This window comes from Babylonia areolata, chromosome 5, assembly GCF_041734735.1.
Source record: "Babylonia areolata isolate BAREFJ2019XMU chromosome 5, ASM4173473v1, whole genome shotgun sequence".
NCBI lineage: Eukaryota > Metazoa > Mollusca > Gastropoda > Neogastropoda > Buccinidae > Babylonia > Babylonia areolata.
Window position 1 is genome coordinate 51,702,080 of NC_134880.1, and position 16,350 is coordinate 51,718,429.

General features: G+C 40.0%; 1 protein-coding gene across 1 annotated transcript in view; it reads left to right on the forward strand.

The window, feature by feature from the left end:
* LOC143282307 (peptidyl-prolyl cis-trans isomerase FKBP8-like) overlaps positions 1-16,118 on the forward strand; it is a 24,704-nt gene extending 8,586 nt beyond the window's left edge. Inside the window, exons 5-12 of the mRNA XM_076587909.1 lie at positions 7-94; positions 1,610-1,720; positions 2,594-2,668; positions 6,068-6,185; positions 7,680-7,769; positions 8,135-8,212; positions 9,427-9,564; positions 11,007-16,118. Coding sequence (XP_076444024.1) covers positions 7-94; positions 1,610-1,720; positions 2,594-2,668; positions 6,068-6,185; positions 7,680-7,769; positions 8,135-8,212; positions 9,427-9,564; positions 11,007-11,090 — 782 coding nt within the window. The 3' untranslated portion in view covers positions 11,091-16,118. The remainder of the gene's footprint in view (positions 1-6; positions 95-1,609; positions 1,721-2,593; positions 2,669-6,067; positions 6,186-7,679; positions 7,770-8,134; positions 8,213-9,426; positions 9,565-11,006) is intronic.
* Positions 16,119-16,350: the final 232 nt, after the last annotated feature.

Sequence of the window (16,350 nt, forward strand, 5' to 3'; positions counted from 1 at the left end):
TTCTAGCACTTGACATGTGTGCGGCCATGATGGATACTGGGGAAATTGCCACCATACAGACAGTTGCCAGATTCGGCTTTGGTCAGTTTGGCAGGTATGTCGTGTGAATGTTGTTGAATGCTGGTTGGTTTAATGGTTGATTGATTGGGTTTTTAAATTTATTTCTTTGATTAAATTTTTTTTTATAGCTGTATAATAATGATAATGGATACTTATAGAGCACACTATCCAGAAAGCTGCTCTATGAATGAAATGCATTTTATTCCAAGTAAGGATTAAACAACAGCCCCCATGCCCCCCCCACACCCTCCTACCCATCCCTCCTCCACTGAATCTCACACTCCATCCCTAAAAAAAATTTCTGCATATTAATTTGATGTACACTAATGATTTCTAATATTTTATTTTCAGGTTTGAAGGGAGGGGAGGAAATACATGTGTTTTTTCAAAATGATCCCAATGTATATCTCAATAATTTATTATGAACTTTCATTGGAAGAATTCTTCTTCTTCTTCTTCTGCATTCGTGGGCTGCAACTCCCACGTTCACTCGTATGCACACGAGTGGGCTTTTACGTGTATGACCGTTTTTACCCTGCCATATAGGCAGCCATACTCCGTTTTCGGGAGTGGTGTGCCGGGGGTCATTGGAAGAATAAAGCAGATGCATGTGAGTGTATAGTGGAACTGGAAGTGAAGAATAGTGAAGAAAAATGTTTGGTTTCTTCTGATTACCGTACTTGTTAGGTTTCATCTCAGTAACATACATGTTGGTAACAAAAGTAATGCACAAAAAAGAAAAAAGAAAAAAAAGAAGATACAGTCACTAATAAATGTTATCAAACAGTGACAAATGTGCCTTCCTTGAACTGTAATAGAGAAATGACACAAACATTTCTTGTTTATGAGATCATGATTTTGCCCATTTTTAAAGTGAAATCTAATGCTTGCAGATGACTATGTGAGAGAGAAATCTGTAATGTTTTCCTGGTAAGAACTTTATTTTTCCATAACACTAACAGAGACCCTGATATGCCAGGTAAGAACTTTGGAGAAAGCCTGTTATATCTGGTAAGAATTGTTTTTCCTCAACAGAGAGCCTGATGTTCCTGGTAAGAACTTTTTCCGCTTAACAGAATGCCTGTTACCTGATAAGAGTTTTTTTTTCTTTATAGAGATTCTGATAAACCTGATACGAACTTTTTGTTTCCTCAACAAGAAGCCTTATATCCCTGGTAATAACTTTTCCCCCTTCAACAGAAAGCCTGTTATACATGGTAAGATTTTTTCTTTGATTAAAGAGCCTGATGTATGTGGTTAGAGCTTTTTGTTTCCTCAACAGAGCCTGATAAAGTTATACACTTGGTAAGAACTTTGTGTCGAGATGGCTGCTGGAAAAAGAGGGCGCTAGCTAGCGGGACAAAGGGGAGGTTACCTACTTCCGGGAGGTTATCGGCCGTAGTTGCTTTCATATTCTCCTCATAGGCGGATAGTAGTTTGCACAGGACAGGAATGTCAGAGCCCTGCCGGAGTCTGCACTAGTTGGGTCACGGTTAAGTATGTTATTTAAACGTAATTTTAGATAGAAAATTTCCTTTTTCCTCAACAGAGAGCCAGATATACCTGGAGATGCTTCTTTGACTGTGGAGGCAGAAATACTTGAGGTGCTTCCAGCCCCAGAGGTATCTCAAATGTCTGCAAAAGAACTCCTGGAAATGGGGTAAGACTCAGGCATTGCCTGCTGAACATTTGCTTTCTTTATTGCGGGGAATGCCATCTCAGACCTATAACCTGCCGCATTTGTTTTAGCAAAGCGTGTCACACAGACTTTCAGAATACTAGGCTTCCAATAAAAATGCTGTACTGAAGTAGCAGTGAATAGAAATGGATGGTAATTGGCATAAAGATCAAGGAAAGTCCCTGGGGCGTATTGAGGTTGTGTTCCACTTCAAGGAGCTGGAGAGAGTGTTTAAGATTTGAGGTTAATGCCCTGATTAGGATGTTAGGGATTGAGCCCACTACCACCAAAGTTTCCTTGTTTATATTTAACAGCTTATGTATTGATGTGTGTGTGTTTGCGTTGTTGTTGTTGTTGTTTAGATAAAAGATTTGAAGTACAAAGAAACAAAAACAAAACAAAGAAACAACTGATAATGGTGCTCTGTCTTGACCACATTCATATAACATTTACAAAATTCCAACAGAATTGTTTATACTTAAAAACTCAAGACACATTGATAATTGTAATTACATCTCAAGTCTCTAGAAGGTAGGTAGGCCATTGTTTGAGATTCAAGTATGTAAATGATATTCCATGATAATTCAATGGCCATTGGAGCATAGACATGACACTGACACTTTGAATAGATTGATAATACTGGAGTATTCTGATTTTAAAATAAAAATAAAAAAAAGAAAGAAAAAAAAGTGATTACAGATGTTGATGAAGTGAAGGATTTTATGAAATTAAGGTTTCTATGTTCATTTCTTTACCTGAGCATACTTAATCTGTTTGATGAGTCAGTGAATCATATTCTTTAATTATGTCCAAATTTCATTTTAAATAAAATTGGTATTATTATTATTGGCACAGGGAGAAAAAGAGACTGCGTGGCAATGAATTATTCAGCCGTGAAGAGTACTCCACAGCCATCAGTGCGTACACAAGGTAAGTTCAGTGCAGCTTGTTCACTTTCCAGAACAGTGTGTCTTTCAGTTTCTGGTTGTTGTTTTTTGACTCACTTGTGTAAACAAAGTGAGTCTGTGTTTTAACCCAGTGTTCGGTTGTCTGTGTGTGTGTCTGTGTGTCCGTGGTAAACTTTAACATTGACATTTTCTCTGCAAATACTTTGTCAGTTGACACCAAATTTGGCATAAAAATAGGAAAAATTCAGTTCGTTCCAGTCATCTTGTTTAAAACAATATTGCACCTCTGGGATGGGCACAAAAAATTAAAAAAGAAGCCTAATTATATGCAAACTGCATTTACTGTTATATTTATATTTTTTGTATTCTCTAAACTTGGCACTTTGACCTCTTATTCTGACACAACAACAAGAGGAGTCATTATTATCTTCTTTTTTTTTTTTGTTCAAACAGGAACTTCTTTTGCTAAGCATGGAATTTTTATTTATTTTGCAAACGTTTTGGTGCAGATAGTAAAAAAGGGAAATTACTCTGTAATTAATGCTAGGGGACTTAATTTATCACAAGTGAGTCTTGAAGGCCTTGCCTCTCTTGTTTATTTTATAGTTTTGTTTTTGTTGTTGTTTGTGTGTGTTTGAGTGTTTGTGTGTGTATGTGAATGTTATGTCAATGTCTTTCTCAATACAGGGATGTGAAACCTATGAGGGAATGCGTAAATGCGCTTTTCAGTTTATAAAAAAATAATAATTTAAAAAAAGCGTCTTTCAGTCAGACGGGGCTGCTATGCATACAGGTGAGTCAGAATTGAGAAACAGGTGTGCCAATTCTTTTTTCTTATTCTTCTGCGTTCGTGGGCTGCAACTCCCACGTTCACTCGTATGTACACGAGTGGGCTTTTACGTGTATGACCGTTTTTACTCTGCCATGTAGGCAGCCATACTCCGTTTTCGGGAGTGGTGTGCCACATTACATGTCACCTTTGTAAGCTTCACTCCAATTTGTGTTCGCATACAGTCAGCACCTTTTGAAAAAACCCAGAGGCAGTTCCTGAAATCTGTGCAAAGCCTGTGTATTTTCAACAAAATTGGGATAAAAAAACAACAACATATATATAAAAACTAGCCACCTTGATATCATCCATGCCGATAATGAGAGGCCGGATCCTCTTCTATTCTGTGTTGATCCAACAAACTCCTGTGCCAAACATATGGGTTCTTAGATCTGAGAGTCAATTATTATGTCGTTTTGATCAAGTGAAGACTCCTACAACAACAAGCACTTTGGGGAAAAAAACAAGCAAATCTATATTCATTTCTGTGTTTGGGAGCAGTACCTGTGTACACACACACACACACACACACACACACACACACACGCACACACACACACAAACGCACGCACGCACGCATGCATACACACACGCGCTCTTGCATGCGCACACACACACACACACACACACACACACACACACACACACACACACACTTTTTACCACCACTCCCATACACATCATCACCCCCCCTGGCCCCCCCCCCCTCCCCTCCCCCGCCCCCTCCACACACACTCACACACACAAACGCACGTGTGCACAGACACCATGATCACCATTCTTGTTTGCCTTAAAGCCGTTTGTTATTTCTTCAGCAAAGAATGTAGCACTTGATATCAATGTTTTCTGTATGCTGAAATTACGTCAGCTGATAATTTGGTAATGCAATTCACAGCTGCAGGAAAACGTTATTTAGATTGTGATCTATAGTCAAAATAAAATGATCATCCACTTTGCAAGCAGGAAATATAAGGTTAAGACGAGACAGAGCGTAAACCTGACAAGATGGCGTGGAGAGCCTTGGCCAAAGGAATGATTCAGCGCTTATAGCTTTTGGAGGCGTTTGATTGGCTGAGAGTGGGCCAGACCAAGACTGCTCGTCTTTTCACTGTTAGCCACGTGAAATTTGGCCAAGCAGAGCAAACCGATAGGCCTAGTTTGCATCAGTTTGACATGGTAAGTATATGTAACACCAAACATGGAGTATAATACAAACTCCTCCTTTTTGTTCATATGCGCCTCTAATCTGTCATTGGATGTCAGTACTTTTAACTTTCGCTGTTCTCATTTGGCTGTTATGCATCACTCTTCTCGCAGCCTACCCATTGTGTGTGTGTGCACATGCACGCATATGCGAAGTCAGTGGTTGAAGGAATGGAATTGGAGGGGTGATGTCAAAATAAATACGAATTGAGTGTGTTTTTAGATCGGTGCGTTCCATTCCCCCATCTCCCTCTGCCTCTCTCTCAACGTGAAGGCATACACACACGCACGCATGCAGACACACATGTACGCATGCACAAAGACACACACACATGCACATGCCGATCTTACCATCTCACTCACACACAAAAATATTAGGCCTTATCTTCTCTGTCTCTGTCTCTGTCTGTCTGTCTGTCTGTCTCTCTCTCTCTCTCTCTCTGTCTCTCTCTCTCTCTCTCTCTCTCTCTCTCTCTCTTTCTTTACTTATCAATTCAAAGATCCTGTGTGTTACTCAAGAGGAACTGGACATGCATCATCAAGAAAAAGAAAATACACACATCCATTCTATACAGCCTTTAACTCACTCAGTACGGCCAGTCCTCTCTTCTCCTCTACACAGACCCCTCGGATGTCCTGTGGGTGTCTGAATGACCCAACCTTTAGCTTCCGTCGTAAGAATTGTGGTTATTCTTTGTCAACATTCACCTCTTCAGTATAAGAAGCTTCCTCTTGCAATATTTTGATGTTGGTAATTGGGGTGAAACGCTGTTAACGTCGTCTCTTTCGCCGTTCGTATGGAGAGAGTTAATGACTCAGATCACCACAAACAGGACCACTTGATTGCCCTCACCCCTTCCATGCACATCCCCTCATTCCATCCAGCTCTCTTTCTTTCTCACCTCTTTCATCTCTCCTTTCCTTGTCCTGTCTGTTCAGCATTTGTCCCTTGTCCCTCCTCCCTTCTTTTTACATGGGCAGAATAGAAATATTAGAAGGGATGGAGGTACAGGTTGGGGAGAGGGGAGGATTAAGTCCTGTTCTGCTGAAGGTTCAGACAACACATTAAAGGGTGGTGTCAGTTCAGGTACAAGGAGAAAAGGTCCCTCTTTATCATGAAATTATACCAAAAAAAAAAAAGAGGGCACTAGCCAGGGGGACAGAGGGGAGGTTACCTACTTCCGGGAGGTTATCAGCCGTAGTACTTTCGTTTTCTCCGCATAGGCGGATAGTAGTTTGCACAGGACAGGAATGTCAGACCCCTGCCGGAGTCTGCACTAGTTGGGTCACGGTAAGTATGTTAATTAAACGTAATTTTAGATAGAAAATTTCCTTTTAATGGCCCCTGTCCATTTGGACAATTACCCTGTCTCTTCTGTCTGATGGCAGAGCAATAACGTTCTTTGAAGCTGGAGGGAAATTGAAAGGAGAAGATGAATCATTGCTGAAGCAGATGGCAGATGGTCGAATCAAGTGCTACAACAATATGGCAGCCACACAGCTGAAGGTATGCCCATTGTTCAGTTGAATGGCCTGCCAGCCACTTCTTTATTTTGTCGTTTGTTGTGATTTTTGTTGATGAATTGGTTGCATCAATGCCAAAATCAGTGTTTAAAGTTTTGTTTTGTTTTCTGTTTCTGGTCATAAATTTCCTTTCTATTTAGCAATTTAGCAGATTAGATTATGGTATTGTATTGTGATGGTCATTTGCATCAAAGTGGCATACAAGTGCTGTGATGGGATTATGGTATTTTATTGTGATGGCCATTTGAATCAAAATGGTATACCTTTTTTTTTTTTTATATAAGATAACGGTAACTTGTGATGACTGTTGGCATCAAAGTGGTATACCATTATTGTGATAAGATGATAACTTGTGATGGCCATTTGAATCAAAGTGGTATACCATTGTTGTGATAAGATAACAGTAACTTGTGATGGCCGTTTGAATCAAAGTGGTATACCAGTGTTGTGGTAAGATGATAACTTGTGATGGCCATTTGAAACAAAGTGGTATGACATTGTTTTGATAAGATAACAGTAACTTGTGATGGCCGTTTGAATCAAAGTGGTATACCAGTGTTGTGATAAGATAAGTGTTACTTGTGATGGCCATTTGAATCAAAGTGGTATACCATTGTTGTGATAAGATAACAGTAACTTGTGATGGCTGTTTGAATCAAAGTGGTATACCATTGTTGTGATAAAATAATGGTAGCATGTGATGGCCATTTGAATCAAAGTGGTATACCATTGTTGTGATAAGATAACAGTAACTTGTGATGGCTGTTTGAATCAAAGTGTTATACCATTGTTGTGATAAAATAATGGTAGCATGTGATGGCCATTTGAATCAAAGTGGTATACCATTGTTGTGATAAGATAATGGTAGCATGTGATGGCCATTTGAATCAAAGTGGTATACCATTGTTGTGATAAGATATTGGTAATTTGTGATGGCCTTTTCTGGCAAAGTAGTATACAGTTGTGATAAGATAATGGTTACTTTTGATGGCCATTTGAATCAGAGTGGTATACCTTTGTTGTGATAAAATAATGGTTACTTGTGATGGCTGTTTGAATCAAAGTGGTATACCATTGTTCTGATAATGGTAACTTGTGATGGCTGTTTGAATCAAAGTGGTATACCATTGTTGTGATAAGATAACGGTAACTTGTGATGGCCAATTGAATCAAAGTGGTATACCTTTGTTCTGATAATGGTAACGTGATGGCCATTTGAATCAAAGTGGTATACCATTGTTGTGATAAGATAACGGTAACTTGTGATGGCTGTTTGAATCAAAGTGGTATACCATTGTTCTGATAATGGTAACTTGTGATGGCCGTTTGAATCAAAGTGGTATACCATTGTTGTGATAAGATAATGGTAACTTGTGATGGCCATTTGAATCAAAGTGGTATACCATTGTTGTGATAAGATAATGGTAACTTGTGATGGCCGTTTGAATCAAAGTGGTGTACTGTTTTTTTCAAACAGATTGGTGCCTTTCAGGCCGTCATTCGCTCCTGCGCATTTGTTCTGGAGAGTGAACCAGATAACGTCAAAGCACTGTACAGACTGGGCAAGGTAGGGTTGTTTTTTTTATTTCTGTCACAGGAATTAGGAAGTGACCACATTATTGCTGTTGAGTTGCAGTTATGAGTAGTGACTGGTGTTTGCTGAAAAAGATTCTGCAACAGATACTGTATTCTTTGTGCATTTGTGTGTGTGTGTGTGTGTGTGGAGTATTTTGTTTATTGATATTCTCTCTCTCTCTCTCTCTCTCTCTCTCTCTCTCTCTTCAAAAGCTTGTTTTGCTTTGAGCATCTTAATAGCTTGACATTTAAACATTTTGTACAAATAATTGTTCATTCCTTTCAAACATTGTAGCTTGACTGTTGAATGTTGTTGTGATAAAAGCTTGTTGTTTTTGTTTTGTTTTCAACCTCCAGGCACACTGTGGGAGAGGGGAAATGGAGAAGGCCATTGGGTACCTGAAAAAAGCAATCAAGCTTGAACCTGAGTCAAAGGTAATGTCCCAGTCTTAGATATTACTTCAAAATAACCTCTCCAAAAAAATTTTTTTTTTAAGAGCAAGAAAAATAAAGAAGGAGCTCCAAGCACTCCTGAATACCTTCCTTAGTGCTGTGGGCATCCCTACCCGAATCGGTCGCCATCTGACGTGAGACGGTTGGGGCATGTGGCATGATGGCGCCATAATCCAGTGTTATGGGCGTCGTGGACGAGGGGGTGGCAGTCCGTCGGCTTGCCGTGGGATGTGCATCCCCCTGTAGCTGAATGGCGGTCCAACCTCGCAAATAGCTCCTGCGAGAGGACTGACGTTCAGCTGTTGTGCGTTGACGGATAAAGGGATAGACAAGATCGGCCCGAGCACTGCCAAGTGGCAGGATCGAGTTATTAAGAGGCACTCTGACGTGGAAGTGCCAATATTAGTCTGGGTAACAGCAGAGTTAGGCGGTAGGGCAGAAGAAACCAGCACTGTCGAAGTTCAATGGGCCGTGCATGTACCTGCTCTGTGGGCAAGGGGCGGTGCAGGCACAAGGGAGGTAACCGCGACGGTCACTGGGCAGGGGTGCTGAAGCAGAACAGAGCAGGCTCATCTTTCTGCTTGATAATAAAACTGCCAGAGCAAAGACACAGCTTGAACACATTAATAGGAAATATATCTTTTCCATTCAAACATATTTGTGGGGGAGAAATTAAAGCAGTCACTGGCCTAAGAACAGAAAGACAGATTTATACAAGGAAAGAAATAAACTAATAGCAGGCAGAGACTGTGGCAGGCACATCTCAGCACAGTTTGTTACAATCATTCTTGCAGCGTGTCAATACAGTCTGTATAATTCTTAGACCATATCAGCAGTCTGATAGTCATTCTAACCACATGTCTGCACACTCAGCTGACTGTCTGCTGATGTATGTGTATCATTGTCAAAGAATGTGTGCTAGATATACAAGACTTTAATTGCTTCGTCAATTTTTCTGTGTCTGTCTCTGTCTGTCTGTCTGCCAGTTATATATATATATCTGAATTTTAGCCACAAGGGATTTTATCTCTTTGGTGTATTTCACTAACTGCTTGTGATGTGGTTTTGGGGGTGGGTTTTTTTTGTTTTGTTTTGTTTTGTTTTTGTTGTGTTGTTTTTTTAAGATATGGTTTCTTGAAATATGCAGCAGAATCGTTTAGTTTCACTTGTAATATTTGGATCTTTTCATTTTTCAGTTATTACACAGAGAACTGTCGTTGTGGACCCAGAAACGAAAAAGAGAAACGGACAATGAGAAGACGATGTACAAAAAGATGATGGGTGACATGGCTGATGCCGCTGCGGAAGGCAAAAACAAGTCATCAGGCAGCAGTGTGAGTTGTGTTTGTTGAATTGGGAGTGTGCTTCTCTGTGTGTGTGTGTGTGTTTGTGTTTTTTACAGATTCATTTGTGGTGTGTATCCGCACGCAGCTTTCTTTCATTTCAAATTTTTGTTTTGTCATAGGATACGGTGATGTATGTGTGTTTCTTCAACTGTTCAGCTTCTGGATAGAATATTCATTCACTTATTGGCTCCCTTGATGTTTGTGTGTTGTACATTTGAGAGAATGTTTCATCTTGCTGGTGCTCATATTTAGTGACCAGGTCTATTTCAGATAAATTCAAGGTCTCTGTAAGAAAAATCACTCGCACACACATCCACGCACACAAGCACACATACACACAAACACACACACACACATGTACATTCATGCACATGTGTGCACGTGTGTGCGCACACACACACATACACACACACTCTCACACACACAAACACACACACACACACACACACACACACACACACACACCTCTCCACGATCACCACCACCAGTAACTATGACAACAACAACACCACCAGCAAGTACATCATACCAACAGACCAACAAAAACATGTAGGATATGAAAATAAAAGCACTGTTTGTGCATGTTGTTCAAAAGACATTACAGCGCAATGGCCGAGTAGTTAAAGCGTTGGACTTTCAATCTGAGCATCCCAGGTTCGAATCTAAGTGACAGTGCCTGGTGGGTAAAGGGTGGAGATTTTTCCAATCTTCCAGGTCAACATATGTGCAGACCTGCTTGTACCTGAACCCCTTCATGTGTATACACACACAGAAGATCAGATCCGCACGTTAAAGTTTGTGTAATCCATGTCAGCGTTTGGTGGGTTATGAAAACAAGAACATACTCTGCATGTACACTCCCAAAAACAGAGTGTGGCTGCCTACATGGCAGGGTAAATAAAATGGTCATACACATAAAATGTTACATGTCTGTCTGAGAGTGTATGTGTGCACACCTGAAATTGATTGAATGACACAGGAAATGAATGATGAGCACCCAATGGTAGCCGTCAGTCAGCTGTACCCACACAGGCAGCCAGCTGTGCAAATGACCCAGCATTTGTAAAGTGCTTAGAGCTTGGACTCCCACTGAGGATTGGCACTATTTTATAAGTATCCATATCATTCTTCATTCATTCACATCAAAAGTAAATTGCTGTTTAATTAAAAAAAAAACACAACAATAGCAGGTGGCTGCTGTGAAGAAAGTGAGAAACATGTCATTACATTTAAGATGTTTTAAACAAACTTCTTTTTACAGAGAAATCAAAGCAGCTGTATAACAGATAAGTCAAAGCACAACAAACAAAGCTTACAGCCGTGCTCTAAACTGGTTACTTGCCATTGAACTGGCTGCAATTAAAGAAAAGTGTGTTCTTTGTGGTTTGTTGGACAGTTAATCAAAAGTGTGGTTATTTTGTTGTGTGCAGATGATGAAGTTGTCGCTGGTGGTTGGAGGATTAATGGCAGCCATGTTCTCGGTGGGGTTTGCCTACTATCGCACTGCGCACTAATTGGTGGGCTGGTGTGTGCATAGGAAGGAATGTCACCTGTAATGTGGATTGATTAATGTGGAGGGTCTGTCAGGTTTTTTTTGGTTGGTTTATTTTTGTTTGTTATTTTGATTGACTGCAATGGAGAGGCTGAAAGAAATAAAACTAAATTAATTCAATCTTTTTCTCTCTCTTTTTTTTTTATTTTTATTTTTTTTTTTAATATAATTGTATACAGGCATTTTTCTTTGAGAAATATTTAATGTCTATGTATTTCATCTGTTTGTTACATGCCCAGTTTAATGAGATCATGTAGCATGTTTGTTAATTCTTATTCCTACGTGTTTTAAGTTGTGTTTTATATGGACAACTGTTGAAAATTCTATGAAATGCAAAGATCAGGGCGAGTATTTAAATCACTTAGGGAAGTTCGATGAGTACTCATGTTTTTTTTTGCCAACTCCAGCAATATTTTTGGTCAGCCTCAACTACTGCAGTGTTTCTTCTGCTGTTTTGTTTTTAGACTAATTAGAATCTAAAGATGTGACTTTGAACAATAAATATTAAATGAAACTTGACTGTCCTGTTGACAACAGCTCACTGTCTGTCAGGTTTTTAATATATTTCTTTCAACACCCTGTCACTGATAGTTGAGTTAAACAATTGAAGATTTCACTAATTAAACTGCTGACACTTTTGTTTCTCAGTCAGTTTGGATTGCTGATGGAAGGACTTATGTTGCACTTACTGCTTTTCTGGTTGTTGTTGTTTTTTGTGTATGTGGCTAGTTTGGTTCTTGAATTGAATGTTATCCTCGTTTGGAGATGCCATGACTGAATCAGTACGGTGTTGGACTCCTGTTGTTGTTGTCTCATTCGTCATTTATCAGATGGATTCCCCTGTCTCCTCGACAAAGGCGGCAGTACGTCGCAGGTCCTCCAGTCCTCCGTAGAGCTTCCGGGCCGCTGGGCACAGGGCCCGGCACTCTACTAGCATGGCGGGACTCCACTGGTAGAGCACCATCTCGAAAAGATTTGAGGTTTTCCATCCATGACGTAAATGCGTTGTACTGCCATTACTCCCCAGGGGCCCACAGTACAGCCATCTTCGGCGTTGGTTTTCTTGTCCGAGTTTCCCTCTCATAGGCGACTTGCCGACCAAGGCTTAAGAGCATCCCCTACCCTGGTTTGTTTCTCCGAGGTTTTCCTTCCCCGGGGCTAGAGGTTTTTATGCGCCTCTTACTCACATGATGAACCTGTCACAGAACACATGGGGAATTTGATATGGTGTAACAGTGCCACCTGTTACCCCGCCCCGTCCTGGTAGAAACATCGCCATTTGGTCCGGGACTGTTTATTCGACCAGGCAAGCCTGACTTATATCGCAGGTAACCTTCATATCTGGGGGCCGTTCCCCAGTCCGCCACCAGTGGTTGTCTGTCAGGGTTCAAGGCCCAGTTTCCACACTGTGTTGTGTCCTTGGAAAAGGCACTTTGTTTTTCCTCACTTCATCCCCACACTGTGTTGTGTCCTTGGAAAAGGCACTTTGTTTTTCCTCACGTCATCCCCACACTTTGTTGTGTCCTTGGAAAAGGCACTTTGTTTTTCCTCACGTCATCCCCACACTGTGTTGTGTCCTTGGAAAAGGCACTTTGTTTTTCCTCACTTCATTCCCACACTGTGTTGTGTCCTTGGAAAAGGCACTTCGTTTTTCCTCACGTCATCCCCACACTGTGTTGTGTCCTTGGAAAAGGCACTTCGTTTTTTCTCACGTCATCCCCACACTGTGTTGTGTCCTTGGAAAAGGCACTTCGTTTTTCCTCACGTCATCCCCACACTGTGTTATGTCCTTGGAAAAGGCACTTTGTTTTTCCTCACGTCATCCATGTGTGAATGGGTTGACTTTGGTTGAGGAAAGGTTAATACAGCAGAAGGGGAGGACTGTGCCCCGCCTTCCTGCACTGTGCCCCGCCTTCCTGCACTGAGCCCAAGACAAGTGGATTTGAATTCACTGCCCTGTTGGCTGTAAAAGGCTATGGGACCTTTAACCTTTAACCTCTTTTGTTTGCTGAATGCATGTGCAAAAGAGAGCTTGAATGCATTTTGACAGGTTTTTGTGATAATTCTGACAAATTAGCAAATGACAGAAATACTGATTGTTGCCTATCCTCTGTTGTGTGATATCTTTTATGTGAGGTGTTCATTGCGTACCCCACAAAGTATTCCCTCTCTTCTCCACTTCATTTTTTTGTTTTTTTGTTTTATCGTTGATAAAAACAACACACACACACACACACACACACACACAAAACAGGAAAAAAAAGATTTAGGAAGCATCATGGCAGAATTGATTAGAAGTTGGATTTCTGATCCAGCGATCAGATGTTGAAGCTTTTGTTTGGCATGATGTATCTTAGGGAAAGGCCCTTTAGATTCCAGTTTGTCTTGCCAGTTATATATATATATATATATTTATATATATATATATATATATATGGAGAAAAAGATAGAGAGAGATGCACACATCATATGTAAAAAGTACATCTTCATCAGAAATATGTGTACTATGGATGCTGCTGAATTCAGAGTGTTTTGTGAAGTGACACTCACCTTGATTTAGGATACTAGAAGTTGATAAGTGCAAAAACTTGCCGTAGTATTGTTGATACCATCCTCATTCGCAGCAAAGATTTGATCACAGAATACCAAGTTCAACACATCTTGAATGTCGTAGAAACTTGTGACCAGTGAACAGAATAATGTAACATCTTGGGTTTGTAACTATAAGTAAGTGAGACATTCTCTTCCATTATAGAATTAATTGAGAAACTTCTTCAGGATTGATTTTGATATTGTTATCAACCTCTTCCCAGCAGTTGCAGCTTTGTTGATGTTGAGGGGGAGGGTTCAGTGAGACAGTGGGAGTAACTTTCACTGACTGCCATGTTTAATGTATACCATCTTCATCAAAGTGTGTGACAAGCAGTTTGAAATTAATATCAGCATGTTTATGTGTGTGGTGCCTCACCACCTTACGTCTTTGTTGTTTTTCAAAACAAGTATTTTGCCTTTTCAACTATTCATTTGCTACATTAGGTGTTTTCAAGGCTGCTATACTCCAGTGACAGTAAGATGGTAAACACTGGAGATGGCATCCTGCAGTGCAAGTTGCCAGTATGGTCTGTGTTGTTATTTTCTTTTTTGTTTATCAAATGTTTTTTGTTGTTTTTTTTTTAATTCCTTTTTACTTGCCTTTTGTTTTTGTTTTTAATGCAGAGGTAAGAGAAAGCCATGAATTGTTCTATGTCTGTGTCCATCTTTTTGATTTCAGTATTTTTTAAATTATAGCTGTCAAAAGAAGGCGCAAGTCAGAGACGCAAAGGGGAGGTAACCTACTTCGGGAGGTTATCGGCCGTAGCTACTTTCGTTTTCTCCGCATAGGTGGGTAGTAGTTTGCACAGGACAGGAATCAGACCCCTGTCAGAGTCTGTGCTAGTGGGTCACAGTAAGTATGTTATTTAAACGTGATTTTAGGAAGAAAATTTCCTTTTCAGCCCAGATACGGCCTCAATGATCTGTCGAGTTACAGACAACAATGTATAATCAACAAAATTATGGTGATGGAACTGTTTATGTGCAAAAATGTCATGTGTTGTCAGTGTTTTAAAATCAGTGCATGTGCATTGGCCTATACACTTTTATATATTTATCTATTTGTTTATTTATTTATAATAAAATCATGCTTTCCATCTACAGGTCTTATAGTCATGACCCTGGTTCTTCGCCAGTGCATCACAAAGATAGTGGCAGTGACCATAAATATTGATTTCAAATTTTTTGTATTACTCTTCTTGTACAAATGCCATGTGTGTGTCTGTGCACAGATGGACTGGGACCAAGCAAGGTAGCATTCCTATTGCATGCATGTTTTCCTGTGAGGTTAAAAGTAGATTCCAGTATCTCATAGCCCTTCATCAACCTCACCCCATTGTGCAACATGGTGCTGTTTTGTGCACATTTACTGTTTGTAACCATTCAGCTTTTCCAGGTTTGACAATTTTGAGCAAATTCCAAAAGCAGAACTGATCCAAAAGTTCACATGAGCATCAGCAAAGTTCTGACTTTCTTTCCCTCTCTTCTCCATTCCTTCTGCCAACCCACCGCTCTGTCTGTCCGTGTTATATCAGGAGCATTTGTATAATTCCATTCCTTTTATGAATACTTGCTTATGATAGATGCTGTAATGTTCATTATACTTTCCAAAATGTCCATGGGCACTAAGAAAGATTTGGTCTCATTTAAAACTATTGGTTTCAATAAATTTCTGTACTTTTATTAATACTTTTCATGGTCATCTTAGTGAACATCCAGGCAAGTCTTGAGTGTCACAGATGACAGCGAGGCTGGGAAAAGATGATGATGTCTGGTGTAAAGAAAAGGATAGGAACGCTTGTATTGAATTTGGAGGTTAATGCAGATATTTACCCTACATATTTATTGATTACTGTATTATTCAGAAAGATAAATATGTGGTAGTTGTACTTCACCTTTTTCTAATGTTGGATATCAGGTAGGAGAGAATGGTTTTTTTGTTGTTTTTTTTTTTTTCAATTATACTGCTTATTTCAAATACATTTGTAGTTTATTGCTTGGATCAGTATTGTTTGCATATCAGTCTGATTACGGAGCGTGCTTCGTTAACTGGTTGTTGTTGTTTTTAATTCTTAAAGATATATCATTAATCAGGTGTGCCTAGCAGTGGTAGTTTTTAGTTTTTACAGATTGTTTCATTATTCAAATGTGCTGTATTGACTGGGCATACCAGTATTTTAAATTCTTATACATCATGTATAGAATGTGCTGTCTTGTAGTTATACTTTTTTTGTTGTTGTTGTTGTTGTTTTGCATATCTTTTTTGCTGCCCCATCATCTGCATCATTTCAGTGACATTACTCCCACACCACTCATACTCGCCATACCCTGGTTCATCTGTCACAGTCCCAGCATCAGCTGTCAACAAGGCACTATTGATGTTAGGTCACCAGGAGGCCAGACACCAAAGGAGACTCTGTACTGCTGCTAAGTCACTTCATTATTGTTCAGTAGTGCTTGTTCTGATCCAGCGCACAGAAGACACCACCTAGCCCCTAACTGACAACAGTTGTTACGTAGAGGAGCCAGACTTAGTGAATGTCCCCTCCAGAATGGAGACTGCCACCACATCTCTCCAACTACAGCCCCCCATGACTGCACACTTTGACAGGACCTGCCACAACAATGGA